This window comes from Neopsephotus bourkii, unplaced genomic scaffold (assembly GCF_033783945.1).
Source record: "Neopsephotus bourkii isolate Nb327-2 ecotype Australia unplaced genomic scaffold, CSIRO-AGI_Nbou_v1 NB_567, whole genome shotgun sequence".
NCBI classification, from domain to species: Eukaryota; Metazoa; Chordata; class Aves; order Psittaciformes; family Psittacidae; genus Neopsephotus; species Neopsephotus bourkii.
In genome coordinates this window covers 1,346,958-1,365,767 of record NW_026901068.1, presented here as the reverse complement: position 1 = coordinate 1,365,767, position 18,810 = coordinate 1,346,958, and the positions used below count along the sequence as shown (strand labels likewise).

The 18,810-nt window shown below is 43.6% G+C and overlaps 1 protein-coding gene across 1 annotated transcript in view; it reads left to right on the top strand.

The window, feature by feature from the left end:
* PLXNC1 (plexin C1) overlaps positions 1-15,556 on the top strand; it is a 71,636-nt gene extending 56,080 nt beyond the window's left edge. The window contains exons 23-31 of the mRNA XM_061351273.1: positions 934-1,037; positions 4,600-4,654; positions 5,702-5,733; positions 5,822-5,929; positions 7,749-7,912; positions 8,371-8,518; positions 10,333-10,473; positions 10,563-10,637; positions 12,301-15,556. Of these exons, the coding sequence (XP_061207257.1) occupies positions 934-1,037; positions 4,600-4,654; positions 5,702-5,733; positions 5,822-5,929; positions 7,749-7,912; positions 8,371-8,518; positions 10,333-10,473; positions 10,563-10,637; positions 12,301-12,405 (932 nt within the window). The 3' untranslated portion in view covers positions 12,406-15,556. The remainder of the gene's footprint in view (positions 1-933; positions 1,038-4,599; positions 4,655-5,701; positions 5,734-5,821; positions 5,930-7,748; positions 7,913-8,370; positions 8,519-10,332; positions 10,474-10,562; positions 10,638-12,300) is intronic.
* The last annotated feature ends 3,254 nt before the right edge of the window (positions 15,557-18,810 follow it).

The following is an 18,810-nucleotide window of genomic DNA, read 5'->3' as shown; positions in this document are numbered from 1 at the left end:
ACTGTTCTCTTTCATTTCTTTTTTTCTAGCGCATAGGCAGAACATAGCTTTTGTAAGGAATTTATAGGGAAATACTAGATCATTTATACTCCCACTTGGAACATTGGAACTGCAACTGTTTCACTTCTGCAAGGACTTGAGCATGCAGTTGACAAACACGTTATTTGTTGAACACATGTAATGTATATGTTCCTTTTCTGGGTTAAGTAAGGTGGTCCATCCACCTCAATACAGCTGATTGATAAATCCTGTCAATTAGAAGGCATGTCCTGATTACCAAGTACTTTACTCCCTACCTGCTATCCCTCCTACCACTGTTCCTTCCAATAGGCCTACGTTTCCCTTGATCAGGAGAACCTGCAAATATAGTTTATTTACAGCCAGATTAGGTTTATATAATAGCTCACAAGTGACTCACAAAGATACACACAGTATCTACAGAAGTAAATTAGCCCATTCCAGCAAATCAGTTGAGCCATCATTTCTTGTTGGGTTTTCAAGAGCCCAAGGTCAGATAAAAGCCTGAAGTTGCCACCATGCCGCTTCCACATGCTCCAACAGGAAATCTAACAGTCTTGTACAGTGGCTTGTGAAACCTTTCTTCTGGTCCCGATGTGGCTGTAACACCAAGGCACACTTGTGCAACAGAATAACTAGATCAAATGAAAGCACCTCCAAAACCTCTGCCTTGACCAAGACAAAGTGAAGCACCAGTAGGCTGGTGGAAGCCACCCAGGCTGTTATCTCAGAAAACAAATCTGTAGTGTGGGAGTGCAAAACCAATCTTGTGTGACCTAGGACAAGGACAGAGAGAAACAGCTCAGTTGGGAGCCACTGGTCCAAAAATAATTAGGTGGTGTTTTTCTTTACAAACATCTGTGCAGTGAAAATGCCATTAGAATGTAATTGTTTTCTGTTGCTGTCGTACTGCAGAACTGGTGTCTGAGGAGCAGCAAAGAGAGCTGTTAGATATTGATGGTTCCTCTGAGGTGATGGAGGATGGGATAAGAAAGCTAAATACCATCGGTCATTATGAGGTAAGCATGGAAGCCATACCAATGAATCAAGAAGCAGTTTCTCCCCAGCTCCAAAATGCTGTCTGCACAGAAGTATCTTGATTGATCAGACTGTTGAAGAGACAGCTGAGCATCGTCCACAGAAGGAAAGAGCTGTGTGACACGCAACTTTCTTGCCAATGAGTCATTTGTTCTCTGTTAGTTTTCAGAGGTTTGCTTGCTGCAGGGTTGTTTGATTCAAGCATACCAGGTGAACTGTTACTGCTGTTGAGCATTTCAGTTGCCCATCTAAGGCATTTCCACTGACACTAGTCAAAATAGAGGGTGATGGGCTGAGGTAACATGTTCAGCAGGTGATTGGTCTCAAATGATATGGGAGCTCACATTGTGATGCTTACAGATAGATTTTAGAAATTAGGTTAGCATGTTGAGTGCTTTTAGTGAACATTCTTCGTGCCTCTTTGTTGAATCTGAAAGTCTGGCTCTTAACACATAGTCAATTTTTATTTAGTTAGAAGTTTTTCTGATGAGTATATGTGTGTTCCATGCAATGCAGTATGGTGCAGAGAAACCTGAGCCAGCCGTGAACACATTGCTCTCTGTGTGAGCATATACAGTGCTATCCACAGAGAGATACGGGGGCTCCTAGCAGGACTGTTTGTAGCTTGAACAGAGCGCAGGGCTGCTCAGAGCTGGAGCAAGCACATTTGGAGTTGCTTGACAGACAGATTTCTGGAGGCATTTTTTGCTTTCCTTACCTTCTGGTGAGGCAGCAGTGAACCCAGGTGTCCTGAGTCACCATCCAGTGTCTTAAATACAGCTTGTCCTGTGCCTCTCTTGAATCTTGTCTAAAGATTAACATGGGGCTTCCTCCACTCTGTTTGTAAAGATTCTGTACAAATTTAAGACATTGCAGCAAAGGTCAAAGTAGATTGAATCTGATTAGATAGTTGAACTTCTGTCTAATGTGGTAGTACCCACCCTCTTTACTACAGGCAGCTGTTGCAAGTGCTCCCTGATTTTACCAGGCAACGTTTTGCACTTCCTGAGCTCATGCCATGCCGTGGTGAAAGGGTGACATTCCTCATGGCAAATGGGTCTGCTGCAGTTGGTCAGTGACATCCCTGGGTATCTTTGTCCCAGCCCTTGTTTTCGTCTGAGGTTTCTGCAGGCAGATGCAAGTTAGGTTGGAGGCTCAGCTGTTATTGCAAAGCTGTAACTACACTAATTATAGCTTAGCAGCTGCCTCATGGAAATTGTGCTGGGTATCTGTCTCTTAGATATTTTAGTTCACTTCTTCTGACACTGACAAAATCATGTATGTGTTAGGCAGAAGCTTGGTGACATTCTAGGCAGTGGCTTCCTGTCAAGTGTCAGCCATTACCATATATAGTTTATTTTCTTGTATGTATGCATATTAATACAAAAAGGAGTGTAAAGGTGTCCAGTTAGCTGTAAAGGTCCCAGAATCACCAGTCACTCTGGAAAAAGCAGACTTAGTTTCTGTACCGATTTTAAAACGTTCAGGTAGTGGATGCTTGCATTTTTGTGTAGTGTTTCTGAAGGAACCAAATCCACTGTACTCTTACTGGACTTTCATGTGTCTCTGACTTACATACTCCTTTTGTTCTAACTTTTCGCTCCTGGTAGGGTTACTGATGTGATTATTTATGAGGTCTTCACTATTTGCCTGAGAATAACCACAAGCCTTGACAAGAAAGTTGCTGATTATCATGATGTCCTATTTCCCACATGAGAAGAGAGCTAGAGAGCCACTTTCAGATCTGCTTCCCAAGTCAGAGGTCTATTTCTCAATCTATATCTGCATTGCATGTTCCAGGAGTAGGCACAGCCCCAGGCAGCAAATCTGAATGATCCAGGGAGCTCACTGACAAGAAATGAATTACAGGGAGGACAGCAGGCCTGGAGAACAAGGAAGAGGGGTAGAGCCACACTACTACATCTTCTGTTTTGCAAAGTAGCAGTACTCCATGTTGTGTGGATCCGAACAGATCTCCCCCCTCCCTGTTTTTCCCCCTCAGTAACACACTTGACAAAGTAAAGGTGTTTTGAGGTGCCCATGGGAGCATCCCACCATGAAAGTGATAAAGGCAGCAGGACATGAAAGGAAGGGCTATTTCTTTATTTAATTGGATCACACTGAAAGAAACAGCAAGTATGGCTGCTGCAGCAGTGATAAAGAAGGGAAAGCGTATTCCGCTCAATGCTAAGAGCATAATTTATCTAAGAGCAGAAATAAAACCTGAAGTGGGGGCTGGGATCATGGCTGCGCTGCACCAACGCCTCTGGCTCCTGGAGGGAAGCACAGTTCTCCCACTGAGCTCTGCCTGTCTCCCTCAGGACAGGAGCCAACACATTTCAGCATCGAGCTGCTCTCCTGCTTCTTGGAGAGGGAGTGGAGTGTGCATGTTGCCCACATGGCTGTTGGATAGGGTGAGCTGCTGGGTAGCTGTGTTCCTGTTTACCTATCTTCAGGGCCATGTAGGAAGAATCTCTGGGTTTGTGTTACCTCACAAGCCAGACTTAGAGCATATTCTCACTTGTAGTGTGTTTTAAAGCACTCTGTGTTACCTGAAAGAGCTCTTGGAACACTGTGATAAACAGAAACCCTGCAAAAAGTCATACTTACAAAATAGATTGCATTTACTTTCCAGGAGCAAGTGTAAGTGCAGATTTCTTTGGCGAGAGACACAGCTCTTGATAGAGTATCTTAATGTTAAAACTGGTTTCTTCCACCAGGCTGGCTGCCAAGGTTTAAAAAACACTTAAATTATCTTGGCAGAGATCCCTTCCTAGGACTGGCCAGTTGTGTTTGTAATTATAGAGGGAAGTACACAGCACTTGGCAAAACACAGCATTTGACAGCAGAGCAGTGGTGTAGTTCTCAGCAGGAGCTGGTTTTGTGTGACTCTGATAATAAAAGCATGACTTGTCAGTTTCTTTTAAAGATAATAGTTACTATCCTGGCAGCAGTGTGCATTCAGGGAAGGAGGGGGTTAGATTTTTCCTAGAAATCACCAGGTAGCTTTATTCGGATCCTGACCTTACAGTGCACAGGGCATAAGTATTTTGCTCATTTTGAAAGTAGTTGGGAGCACCAGGCTGGACCCTCAACGTGGCCCCTCTGTAGGGCATGGAGGGAATGGACTGAGCTGAAAGAAAGGGGGCCAGAAGAGACACCATCCTTGTGTTCCCCTTCCTTCCTCACCTTCCTGTAAGATCCTATTGCTCTGGAGCCAGAGAATTCAATCAGGGCAATCTGTAGAAGCAGCACGAAGCAGTATGTGAAAATGAAAATGTCCAAGTAGGGGCTGAATCAGAAAAAACAAAGAAAGAGAAAGGTGTTAGAGCCCGGTTTGTTGGAAGAGCTGCCTGCACGCCTTGCCAGGTAAGGCTGACAAACTGCAGCCCTGGCTGCCTGCTGAGAGCTGCACACACCATGGTGGGAGCGAAGCAGGCTGATATGCTCTGCAGTGCCACAGACTGAGGGACAGAGGAAATGAAACCGAGGGCTTTGTGAATTCTTCCGTTTCAGTGTGATGTGTTTGGTTTTTGTTTTCAGATTTCAAATGGAGCAACCATAAAAGTCTTTAAAAAGAAGGTGACTACCCGATCAGGTAACAAAGGAACTGCAACTTGTTTAATCTTGTGCAGAGAATGGGCTGGAAATGCAGAGAGCTGAGCTGTGGCAGGTTGTATCTTAGTCAATAGGAGGTCAGAAAAAAATGGTACTTTGATACAGCTGAACCAAATAAAAAGCCATGTTACCCTGGCTCTGGGTGTGTGGCAGGCACAAGGGCAGTGGGAAGAGGAAAGAAGGACAGAAAGACTTACAGTTGTCAGCAAATAAATCTTGAAATACTTAAAGATACAGACTCATAGGCAGGAAAGCAGGGCAGGGAAGCACAGGTGGCACTGACAAGACCAACGCAGGGAACATGCCCTGCTCCAGTGCCTGGTGGTGTGCATGAGGGATATAGCGGTGTGCTGTCCAGAGACAGACATAACAGAAAAATACAGTTTTGGAGCTATCCTTATTCTCTTGACTGTGTTTCTGAAAGCTTTTACTCTGCTGTCTCAACAGCAGGTCAGGAGTTACAGGGTGCTTACAAGGGGTCAGTTCATCTCACCGACCCCTGTGATGCTGGTTGCTCCCACCCCAGTTGTGACTTGGGGGAGGTGTACTTTCTGTAGCCCCTGGAGGGAAACAGACACTCCTAGTGTGTAATTCACCTTGAAGTGCAAGTCACTGGGATGGCATTGCTCTCTCCCTCAGCAAGGACAGGGCTGTCTGTTCTCAGCCGTTGCTTTCAAGCCTGACCTCAGCCTGCCTGCACAGAGTACTATTAGACTAAAGCAATGCAGTCATCTTGTGTGCTGTCTGTTGTCCTCCTTTCAGAGGAGCTGCAATTTGCTGCCAGCTTACTCCAGCAGCAGATGATGATGCCCTAGCTTAGTGGTTAGAGCTACAGGCTGGCACTGGGGAGGTGAGCAAGGACCCGTGTGTTTCTCAGAGGCTTCCCCACACTGCAGGCAGGAAAGCATGATGCTGAGCCTGCTTGCTTGGCATCATGGCATGAACAGCCCAGAGCCCAGCAGCATTCACAAACTTGTAGCTGTGTGTTTCATTAATGCCTGTTTACTCTCTGCTTTCTGTTGTTTAGATGTGGACTACTCAGATGAACACTGTCATTTGGTGAGTTCCGTCATTACACTGTTAAGTGGGGGATTTAATACTGAGCTGTATTTGTATCTGTGTAATCTCTTTAATCTCTTCACGACAGATTTTACCAGACTCCGAAGCAAACAAAGATGTGAAAGGAGCAGGTCACAAGGGAAAGCAAAAATTCAAAGTGAAGGAAATGTACCTGACAAAGCTTCTGTCAACCAAGGTAAACTTTAATGGCCTTGTTTTGAAGAAGGGCTGATGTTAGGCTTGGCTAATTTGCCCCAGCAGAAGTAGAAATTAAAGCAGAAATAATGCAAGTTCCTCTGCGTGTAATACTGTGCTAAATATGGGTTGTGACCATTTGCAAAGACAGACACATTTTCTAATGCTAGAGTTCTGAAACTGTCCACTACTCGCACTACCTGCTCAGTAAGCACAACCTTTCTCCTCGGGTTGAAGAAAAAAGATAGTTTTTGAGCTTATAGAGAGTGAATTTTGCCAATGGGTCTCATGGGGTGTGAACAATCCCTCCTGGAGAGACAGTTTAGAGTCAACAATCTCCTGACTTTCTACTAGAATTTGCCCAGCTCAGAGACAGCTTCCAAGGCCTGAATTTCACAAAATACTGCTCATGAAATTAAATCTTCTAGGGTCTCAAATTAAGCATCTGAAGTGACTAGATTAATTTTAAAAGCAAAGTCCTTAGGATTTATAATACAGTTACCTAATTTATACAATGCACATTGTTTAGGAATAACCCCAGCTCACTGCCTCCAGTTTCCGACTTCCTCAAAAGGGTTGTAAAACTCTTTGCAACAGTATGTTAAAATATTAATCAGTGCACAACACCGAGAGCTGTGTGATACAGGAGGCCAGAAGGGATGGTGATTATGGCCGCCTTGCATTTAAAAATCTATCAATCATTATTTCAGACTGGTCATTTCTCATTAGCTGTGGAAACTAACATAAGCCCTTAGGTACTGCTGGAGTAAACCACTAATATCTTATCATGGAAGACTGGAGTACAAAAGAAAAGATCAGGCTCTTAAGAAACAGCCCTTTTAAAAGGTTTTGAATTAATCATTTTGTTCTCCAAAGTAGAATAATGCTCCAGACAACAGTGCTGTGATATCCTCACTGTGAAATTCCACCCATGATGCACACTGCACTAAATGAAATTGCATAGAGCTATGTCTCTCTCTGTCTCATCCATACATGCACACAGAAGCAATCGAAGAGTTTGTAACATGAAATGAACTGGCCAGTAGCACGTCGAGGCCCTGGGGTATACTTGAATCCTTCCTGCTGAGAGAAGACTGAGCTGAACTGAGCTTCAGAACAGATGTGAAGAAAAAAAACACAAAACAGTGTTCTGCTTTGTTTGTCTCTACTTATAAATACTCTGTGATGATGTCAGTGAGTCCATCGGCAACCTAACCCTTGCATTTGTGAGCCAAATAGCTTCACTTCTGGATTAGAAATACCCATTTTTTTCAGTTCTTCTCTCTAATACTAGTGTCTCTGTATGCCACCCAAAGCTGTTATTCCTGAATTAGATCAAGCGCCACAGTCGCTTGGCTGTGAAGTGTTGATGATCACGTGTGTTCAACATGTGTCACAGATGACACCATGAAGACCAGTGCCCCAGAAAACTGGTTAAACTTTCACTCACCTCCCTTTTACTTCAAGTCACAAGTTCCAAATGCCTTTAGCAACGGTGCCCACAGCATCTGAAGAGTTGATGTCTTTGATGTAATGAGTGATTCCTTCCACCTACGATTTATCACAGAGTTCACCACAGTTCTCATGTTGGTAAAGTGATAGGACGTGTGACACGTGAAAGCAGCTCATTATGGTGTATTTGTAATTTCTTTTTCAGTATTGACTCTCCTGTTTACCAGTAATCCCTGGGCTTGGTGTTTGCCACAAGCATATTATAGTTCCTCTGTGTGGTTACCTTGGGGCATGCTCAGTGCCCTGAGACAAGAAATCCAGTTCTTTGCTTTTGTAACAATAGCATTGTTCCTTTTCTTACTTTTCAGGTTGCAATTCATTCGGTCGTTGAAAAGCTCTTCAGGAGCATTTGGAGTTTACCCAACAATAAAGCACCAGTTGCCATCAAGTATTTCTTTGACTTTCTGGATGCCCAAGCTGAGAGCAAAAAAATAACTGACCCTGATGTGGTCCACATATGGAAAACCAACAGGTATGATATGCACAGGAGTGCATGCACCCTCTGAAAATATAGCGGCAAAGGTAGAACAGGTCAGCTGTCACCAGAAAAGTAAGATTTTTGGCATGTCTAGGTGAAGGTCTGGTTTGGCTTTGTAGATCCCATTAAATTTAGTATGTTGATTTTAGTGATTTTAGTATATTGATAGGACACTGATAAAATCCACCATAGCTTCCAGGGCTTCTCAGTCTGCATACTGACTTCACACTTAGACATACCTGCAGGTTGAGAGCATTATTTAAAGATGGAAAGCTGACTGACTGATGTGTGTGCTCCCTGCACCCTTTGTTCCCTGATCCCTTTTTTCACATGAATAGGCAGACCAGAAATGTGCTTCTTTCCATGAGTGCAGTGTAATTAAAACACCATTTTAAAGCAGCTGTGTTACCTCAGTGGTTAATTTTAAACATGCTTGTTCTTTCTCTGTCTAGTCTTCCTCTTCGCTTCTGGGTGAACATACTGAAGAATCCCCAGTTTGTCTTCGATATTAAGAAGACTTCACATATAGATGGCTGTTTGTCTGTAATCGCACAAGCTTTCATGGATGCCTTTTCTCTAGCTGAACAGACACTGGGGAAGGTAATGCTGTCCTACCATTCTTTTGCTGACTTCTCAATCAATGTCTTTTTCAACTGTATAATGATTTAGGAGATGGATCTGCTGACACTGGGGGCAGAATTGTCTGGTTTAAGCTGGGTTTCCATTCTTCGTTGCTCCTTCTCGTAACACTTTGAAGAATTCACTGGAGTGAACGGATAGAGCTACTAGAATGCCTTATTTATAGTTAACTGCTGCTTGTCTTCTCTGCACTTATTTTCTGCACAGTGCTTTTATAGAATATGTGGAAGAGGGTGGAAATGGGAAGATCTTAATGAATTTTTAAAGAATTTTTAAGCAAAGGTCTAGGAAGTATTAACATTATTTGATTAGTCCAGATTTTGTCTGCTGCACGCCAGTATGCAGGAAGCACACATAGTAAGCTCCTGGCAGCTGGAAGAATACTTGAAAGAGCTCTGAAGTTTGAAACAGTTCCTTTCACATGTATTAGCTGCTCCCTTTTTATATGCAAAATTATTTGCTGGAGTAACAAGTCCAGAAATCTTACATTCAGAAGCTCTTTAGTACATTGTCCAGAACTCCAGGGGTCAGAAATACTTCGTTTTTCCCAAGGGTATTTTCCTTTTCTTTGGACCACAGCAGGAAGCATTTGTTCAGGCTCATGCTACCAAGAAGTACAGGCTGGAGATGGTTTTTAGCCTAAAAATATGTATATAAAAATGGACTGATTTCGTGTGTGATCTGAACCAACTGCTCCTCTGTTAAACAGCAAATAATGTGCGTATTTATCTTACTTTAGCAGTGAAGTGTAATGAATTAAAACTAATCACATCACTTAATGCAAAAGCTGCAAATGAGCATGCTCTGTTAGGTTTGTGCTGAACATCCATTGTGAAGTACTGTTGATACAGTTCCCATTAGCCATCTGTAAAGGGATGCTGAAACCTCATAAAGGTTTGCAATGCAGTAAACATCCTGTGGCTTTTTAGTACTAAAATGTATTTACTTTCATGATTTTCAGCCTTTTACCTTAAAAGCCTGTAGACACTTAGAAAACAAATATTTAGATCATTTCATCACATGGTGGAAACAGTAGTGACAAGGTATCACATGGCTGTGTCATCTGTTCCCCAGAATTTAAACTAGAGCAGTGACAGGAAACTGCCAGCCCCCACTTTTACATTCTGAAAACATGGTTTCCAGGTGGGGCTCCAGCTCCTACCACAAACATCAGCATTTATTTCCTCAGATGAACCCAAAGCTAACTGGTAGGTCTGTGCTGACCTGAGCTGCTGAAGCCCTGGGGTTAAAAATCAATCGCTTTGGCTGTGCACGCCTGGCAGTCAGCTCTCTGTTCTCGTGAACCCCTGAGTGAAAGGAGTGTTAGGGACCAAAGAGTTTGAGGTGATCCTCTGCTGTGACAGGATCTAGCACATTACCCTAGGGGAACTTTCCCCAGCACTCCTGTATCCTGTGTGTAAATTCGGGTGTCAGCCTCAAGCCCTTTGGTTCAGCTTTCACAGTTTTTCAGGTCTGAGGAGCAGTGAGGAGGAAGAAAGAATGAAAAATATATCTAAGGGACAAATGTTCATCACTCCTGATGTCAATAGAAATAATTATATGGCAGCTGTCATGAAACACAGTGCACCATTCCTGAGGTCCTGCGTTTGTGGTTCATCTTTATTTCAACCTCGGTTCCTTGCATATAACCACTGCAAAGAGAAATGAGTCACACAGAGAACAGACACAATTAGATGCAATTAACTGTGTGGAGGTGGAACCTTAGGAAATCTGTGCTGTGAAAACTGACAAAGCTTCAAATATTTTCTTTTAAGGAAGCACCAACAAATAAGCTTCTCTACGCTAAGGACATTCCACACTACAAGGAAGAAGTAAAAGCATACTATAAAGCCATCAGGGATCTGCCTCCACTGACCACTTCAGAGGTTGAAGAATTTCTGACTCAGGAATCTAAGGTATGGCTGAGAAGCAGCAACTTCATTTGCTTTCATGCTAAGGTTTTTAAAAAGGAGAACTGTCTGACCAGAGCTGTTTTCTGTTTTAGAAACATGAAAATGAATTTAATGAGAATGTGGCCTTGAATGAAATCTACAGATACATAGCAAAATACCACGAGGAGGTAAGCATGTCTCTTATTCCTACTTGACCCCTTAATGTCAACTTGATACCTCAGGCTTGAAAGTTGGACTTGACAAAAACCTGGCCTCTGTGAGCCACTGAGTGCCACTTCAGAGAGCCCCTCAGTGGTGCAGCTGAGGCTGCTCCTCCTGCTGAGCTGAGCTGTGTCAGCCAGAGCAGCCCTCACAGTGGCTGGAGCCCCCAGCTCTTGGAGTGGTCACAGGCCAAAGGTTTGTAAATGCACCTTTACTGTCACAGTGTGTTTCACAGAGGTGGTGGCAGCAAAATCCTCTCCGCAGTTTTGAGAAAGTTCCTATGTAAGCCTAGACTTCCTGTTGCACTGTGTTTGCAGGGTATCTGCTAACGCCTGTCACAGCTCCTGTGCATGCGCTCCATTTCCCTGGAGATTCAGAAATCAGATGAGACTGTAGCACCAGGGATCTCAGTTTAACAGGCAGTACAAACACCCCAGCGAAGCACGCTCAGCCTTACAGCAAGAGATGTCTGCTCCTTTCCAATCATAGCCCTCTTATGCTCTGCTCTATTAGTCTCTCTTAAAGAAGCTCCAGCTTCCAGTCCCTGCTATTGCTAACAGATCTTTTCTCAACTGAAAGCATTTAGTTACAGGCTACCTCTAAGCAGCTTTGTCAGAAAATCCCTGCCCCCTGCTTTGCATGGTAGGATTCTCCACTCCATTTTGCTCAGCATCCTTAACAGAGGCTGCGTGTGCCTGCGCAGGGAGGCAGATAAGAGCCAGCTGGGGCGTGTTGCCTGAAAGCCTCATTACCGCTTCCAGCAGGTTGTCTGGGTCTCCCAGCAACCAGACCTTGCTCTCTTTCATGCCCAGCAGCACAGCATCAGCACTTACTATAATCATTCAGCTCGCAGTCACCTGTTAGCTAGCTTACCAGTTCAGATCTCTAACATCTCAAATTATCTGGGTTCAGCATCACATCTTCACCTCTTAAAAGATGCTTGGAATGATACTCAGAGTGGTACTACACTTATTGAGCTCATTAAGATTGTTGGTAGAGGAGTCTTCAGAATACTTTCTAATCTTGTTGCCCCTTTATTTCTTTTTTGAAGCTAGTACTAGCTAAACTTACCCCGTTCTTAAGAGGAAACCATCCCTGTGCTCTTCCTCCTCTGGCTTTTGACTGGGAGCAGCTAAACCTCATTCATAGTTCACTGAGACCTCAGTCACTTTGTAGAGTTGCCAGTAAAGAGTTTCCAGACAGCAGGAGTGCTCCTTCCCATCCCCTGGGCCAGTGCCAAGTGGGCCAGTTAGAGGAAGAGAGGCAGTTTGCCCTCAGATTATAGGGCAAAAGAAGAGAAATAAAGTTTCATTTGCAGATCTGCTCTAGGCTAAACTGGAACACTGGCCTCGCCTCGCACTTGAAGAGATGAACATGTGTTGGATTTGTTTGGGGGTTTTTTGCTTGGCTCTGTCATTCTTTTTGTGGAAGTATTGCAAATCAAAATGACTTGAAAGGAAAACTACCAAAAGAAAGTGTTAAAGTCAGAAAAGAATGTTTGCATATAGTCAGGCATTCAGATGGGGTTTTCTGCCAGTAGTTGTTAGAATGCAGCAAAGCAGGCTTTAAAAACCAGCAAGCAAAATAAGCACTGAAAAAAATATTCTCTTTTCTGCTAATTGTTAACAGATTGACAGCAAACTCGAGCGAGAACGGGGGTTTGAAGACGTCCAGAAACAGCTCCGGCAAGTAAAAGCCTTATTCGATGAAAAGAAAAAATGCAAATGGATTTGAGCAGAGCTCTGACTCACAGCGTCACTGTGGGGGATTTTAAATAAGTGCTGCTGCTCCCAAAACTGTTCTGACTGACTCCATGTACAGGGTTTGAAACATTTGGACACTCTTCTCCACTCTGATCATTCCAAGTAATACCTGCGTTTGGGAGAGAAGTACGGGCAGGGTTACATATTCAGACATGGGCACATGAAAGCAAAAGTGCATCTAGAGTTGGCAGGGCCAGCATTTTTAGGTGTTTGAAAACACGTACATACCTTTTGGTTCCAAAATACTGCCTAAGTGAGCTTTCTGCTTACTTAAAAACAAGCTCATAGTGGATGTGCAACACATCCCATGTGGACTTGTAAGTTGCTTAGCTCTTTTTTTTGTAAGAGAGAAAGCTGATGTTTCACCACATCCTCTTCAGCAGCCTTGACAAAATGTGAGGATGAGCTCTGGCTTCAGAATACGGGTCAGCTGCAGTTTCCTTCCTTACAGACAAAAACGTACACTGGTTCCTGTTTGGGGGGGGGGGAACCCCACACAAAACAGCACCAAAGTGACACTTATGACAAGTATGCTTAGCAGAAAAAGGTCTGAGGTTTGAAGGGCAAATGCCACAAGGCTGGACTTACCTTCCTTAAGTTAGGATTTTCACATCCAAAGTGAAGCGAACCACTGAGCCTGGGGAGAAGCTTTTGGAGCAAGGCACTAGCCCAGCATCAGTCTGTGTTTACATTTCTACCGTCCCATCCTTAAACAAGCTGTGACACACTCATGAGCAGCTTCACATGTGCAGCCTCTGAGCAGCTGCACCCGCATCAGGCCACCCCTGCCATTTGATGAGGCAGCTGACGAGGGCTGCACTTTGGTGCACAAACCTGCAGCCGTGCTGACTGTCCTGGCCAGTCTTGCCATCCATGTACAAAAGGGCCTCACAGATCTAAAGCCAGCATATATTTTTTCCAGGCTTTGTCAAAAAAAAGTGTTAGTTTAATAATATGTGAGACCTGGAGGGCTGGTGTAACCTCTGTGTGTGAGAAACTGCTACAGATATGAGAGCTGGGTTTGGGGAGGGGTGATGGACTCTCTGCCTTAGTCCTGCTGGGCTGGTTTTGAGGCCTGACCAGTTTAGAAGGAGGGCATCCATTACATTTGCCTTGGTAGCTAAAGCCACACCTGCTGGAGAGCAGGTGTGTGGCCATGCTGCTGAGACGAGATTGGTGCAGTGGCTACTGTGCAAAGCCATAGCAGCTCTGGCTCTGCTCTGACACCAGCACAGTTCTGCCCTCCACTACGGAACTGAAATGGTTAGTTGCTGTGAGCTCTGCTCCAGTCACAGGGAGGCACATAAGGCTACCACCTGCCCTTAGATTTGAGGTAAGGTGTTGATGAGCCAGAGCTACCGTTCCACAGTTCCCAGAGGGCTCCACTACTGGAGGTGAGTGGCATAATACAGTGGCCCACGGGAGCAGGAAGAGCTGTCCCTACCTTGGTGAGACTCCTGTGGTACACATGGCCCAGCTGTAGTATAGAAAGCCTGTGCTGGGCTGTGACCAGCTGGAGATACCTATGTGGGGCTCCCAGGCAGTGGAGCCCTCAAACCATTTCCTACTGTGTGCTGCTGCTTTGGAGGAGCCCAGAGGCTGCAGAAGAGCAGAACTGAAGCTGGCTGGTTCGGGTGTGAAGGCCTCCAGAGGCCAGGGCTGGGCCCAGCGCCAGCACAAGCTAACCACGCTTTGGCAGAAGCAAGACCGCTGTGAACGTGGAAGACAAGGAGACAAAACCACGTTGCCTACTGGTCTGCCCCCTCCCTACGACATGATTGCACAAGTTGTACCTCTTGCATATCAGAGAGGGCAGCCACCAACCCATACTGTGATGGCTTTTGTTTTTGTTTTTTAGTTTTAAATTCAAGTCTTACACTTGCTGTTACGTTTACACTTTATACTTGATGGAATGTATGGCTTTGTTCAGGAAACTGCACTACGATGTTGCAGTACTTTCAGCAGTTCTCTTCGCTGCCTGGCACAGTATATTTTGATAAGTTTTAATTTTAATTGGAAAAAAACACGCCACTCCTAACCCTAACCTATCTTGCCCACTGTCCTAAAGGAATGGCCCATGGCTTGAGTAGCACTTAAGCTTAGAATACCTGTACTTAAGGGCTTGATTTTTATCATTCTTAACCTAACACTTTAAAGCAGCAAATAACTAAAGCACAGTCATCTATATTAAAGAAGGGGCATGAGCACATTAATTACTCTTTCCATTCAGCCTGAGGTTTCAGCAGTTCCGTTCCACCTCAGGTGTTTGCTGGCAGTGCATTGGGATGAACTGTGATAGTTTTGTTCAACAGTAACTTTCTGTACAGGCAGAAAACTAAAACCCAACATTTCTGCTTGGAAAAAAAAAGAAAAAAAGACAAAAAAAAAGCTGTAAAATATAATCTGTTTGCGTGGGTCTGATCCTGTGAACTTCACTCTATGTGTTTATATGATGAGGGAACAAAAATCAGTCCTATTCTGTATTTGTACTACTGCTTGTTTGCTACAATAGCTTTAATAATTTCTAGAGATTAAGTATGTGTTGAAGCAGGCCGTGTAGCTTTAGCCTACAGCCTGGAATAGGATTATTGCCTTTTATTCAAGCCTCCTCAACAGCGTCACTCTGTTAGTAAACCATTTAAAGTCATGCTGGGACTTTGTAACCCATCAAGTGGATCTCACGAAGTGATGTGAAGTATAATGAAGTGATTGTGGCTCTTTTTGGTAGGTTTGGGTCAGCACACAAAACATTGGCACACCTTCCATATCTGCACCTTGCTCTTACTGTTACACAGACAAAAAGGAACGACCTCTGAGTAAAGCTGTGTTACGGCAACCTAACAGTTCTAACAGCAGTCTCTGAAATGAAAGCAAACTTCTCTTTAACATATATTCACATGTTTACAGGCAAACTGGTATGGCAAACAGCATATTTTCTAACACTAGCTTACAGAGCATTACTTTGCAGTCATCTAGTTTAAAGTCTTACTAATGTGTAAAGTAATTCCTGTTGTACAGAAGTTAACCTGTTGTTTAAAATGAATGGTAAAAAAAAGTGCAAATGACAAATACATGTCAGTGTTTGTATGGGTTTATCTAGAATAAAGTGCATTTGGAGGTTATTGGGTTGACGTGTGTTACTTAAAACGTTTAAAAGCAAGCAAGCACAGCTTGTAGCAATGCTGAGGTCATGCAAGGAATGAAGTGTAAGACACTGAATGGCAACCCTGAGGAAGTATAACTGCAGTTCCAGCCCCATGAGGTTCCAAGGGAGAGAAGAGCCACATGTGTTGAGACCGTGCATGGCAAGCCTCTTCTGCCACTCTGAAGTTGGAAGGTACTGAGCTGCCATGACCTCCCCACAGAGCTGGAGCAGGGGGCTGCCAGCAGCCTTCCTCCCTTTGGGAAGCAGCAGTGGTCAGTGGCCCCTCGCCACAGACTTCAGTGACCACCATGTCACTGCTTCAAGGTGCTAAGGCTGATGATACTCTTAAAAAGCTGCAAGTGTTAAACCCAAGGATAACTGATCACCCTGCTTTCAGGAGAGGATGCTGCAGGGACAGGAAATTGACTCTTGTGCAGAGCCAGACTGGCCAAGGAGCCCACCACCCAGAAAGTAACCATCATTCTTCCCCCTGTGGTTACCCTTTTTCTGCCCCCAAGGCTTTCTCTCATTTATATAAACTGCCCTCCAACATCAGCTGATGGCCTACTGAAAACCACACGGTTGGGGTCGGGGTCAGGGCCTAACATGCAAGACTGCCACGAGCCAGTTCTTGGCCCCTGTTGCACGCTCGTAAATCAGTAAGCCTTAGCTTGGGCAAAGCCAGCTCCAGCCCAGAGCGTTATTTTTCCCAAATTAATCCTGCAGGGGAGGGTTGAAATAGCTGCTGTTACTTCTAATCACAGAGTCAACGAGGTTGGAAAAGACCTTCAAGATCATGGAGTCCAACCATTGCCAGCACTAAACCGTGCCGCTAAGGGCCTCATTCACACATTTTTTCACACTTCCAGGATGGTGACTCTACCACTTCCCTGGGAAGCCTGTTCCGATACTTGACAACCCTTTCAGGGAAGAAGTTGTTCCTAATATCCAATTTAAACCTTCCCTGGTGCAGCTTGAGGCCATCACCTCTTGTCCTATCACTTGTTACTTGGGAGAAGAGACTTGTTACTTAGGAAAAGCGTGTACAAACGATGAGCTAATGACCACTAACAGCAGGGAGAGTTTGATGCTTTTATTTGTAGTCCTCGCTCTGGGCATTGCCTTCTCCAGTGACCTTGTTTGTAGCCAAGTTTGTGTGTGCACCCACCAGTACTGACTCCCTGGCTGGTCCAAGATCTTGCAGCTGTTTTCTCTGTGTGGTTTCTAGTTCTTCCAACTGTTTGGGAAGCAGGGATAGCTCTCTTTGATGCTGCTCCTCCTTGAAATTAACAACAAAGTAGCTCTATTACATTTTGCATACTTAACAAGGGACCAAAATGAGCAATAATTTTATTTTCTTTCATTCATGATTTTGAAATAAGAATTGTGAAGTCCAAAATATTCTTATTTGCTAAATTCAATGTTTTGTGGGGATCTTTCTGATATTCATGATGAACAGCATCAGCAAGAAATGTGTATAAGTAAAACTTTTTCAACCACACAACATGTCAAGAGCAGCAATGCTGCTTTTTAAGAATGAAACTGTGGTGTGAGAACACCATTGTGGTATTTCTTGCTGAGGAGAATCCATTTGAAGCCTCTCAGGAGCAGAACCAGGTATAGAGACCCATGTTAAAACTGCCAGTCTGCCACATTCTGTAACATATCATTCATCTTTCAAAAACTCCCTCCTACTGCAAGGAAGGGAATGTCACTAGAAGTGTTCCTCAGGTTTCTCTCTCTTCAAAGATCAAATATTCCTTCCTAAAGACAAAGATCAGTAATATTTTCACAGCTTGTAATACATCCCCACCTGAAAAAGGGAGGACACTTCAGGCCCAGGAGGCAAGGTAGACGACAACATTGGACCAACTGGATTGAGGGACGGTGTGCTAGGATTCAGAATTATACTCCGGAATTCACTGTGCCTACCTTGCAAGTCCTTTAGTCTCTTCTGGAGGCGTGCATATTCTTCATAGGGAAGAAGAGATTTCTTAGTGCTCAAAATCTTTATTAGCCCAACACAGCAACACACCTCTCCACGAGTACTCTGGCTTTTCACTATCCTATGAAGCAAAATTACATACTAGAACTGGAAGGTGGAAAACTGTATATTTTTCTACCCAAATGTCTATTTAAAAGTCCCTCTACATATTTTACAGCTATCTGCAGATTACAGATTAGAATTTACATGGAATAAATTAAGCTTTTAATAGCATTCACAGTACTGAGCCACAGGAGCCACATTACATTAATTATTGAATCAAGCCCTCCGTAGGTGTTCAATGAAGAGAAAAAAAAACAGGAGTTTGTCTTTCAAAGAGAATACTAAGTAAGTCTGTTTCCCTTGCAGTTCTGAAGTCTTTTTCACTCCCTTCTTTTGCAGGGATTCCTGTAACTGCATCTATTGGATCATTTTCCTTTCTTTTTGAGGAGACAGTCCTGCAGTTGGCTTACAAACTCACAGATACCCATCATAATGGACTCCATGCTAAGAATTCTAGTGCTTAAAATGCCATTAGACTGTATTACAGTTACCAAACCAAGTGTCATGTATCTTCAGAAATACTTTATAACTCAGCCCTTCAGCATATGTAATTTTTCAAGCAAAGGAAAGCAAAGGTTATTACCTCTTTAGCAGCCGATTTTGTTTTTCTAGTTCTTCTATCTTGGCTTCTGAAAGTTCTAGCTTCTCTCTCATCCTCCTTTGCTTATTATCATTGAGAGTCTTTCTCTGTCAAACAGGTATTTCAAACAGTTAAGTAATGCCTCGATACATTGATACTGGTCATGCAAAAACTATATCTACAAAGTACACTGTTTCAAGCTGTGACTGGTTTTAGGATTTTCCTTCCTTAAGAAGGGGTGCTGGGCTGTTTGAAAGTTCTGAATCCTGTGATGGGAAACAGAAGAGATGGGAAATGATCCATAGCTGTCAGTCACTCACTGGTCAGTGACCAGCTCTACTAACAAGCACTAACTGTATCTGAGAATTACAAAATTCATTCTCTAAATGACCACATACAAATAAGTATAAACATGACGAAAACAATGTATCCTCTTCCTTTTTTCCTCTTGTTGATCTCAATTGTTTGCAACCTTAAAAGCCACTGGCAGATTCCATAACCTGTTTATGTCCAATGTATAAAATTGTCAATTAAGCTTTTATAAACAATCAGTTTTTCCTTTCCAGTTATTTCATAAAAAGCAAGCTTAGGAGAAATACAATTT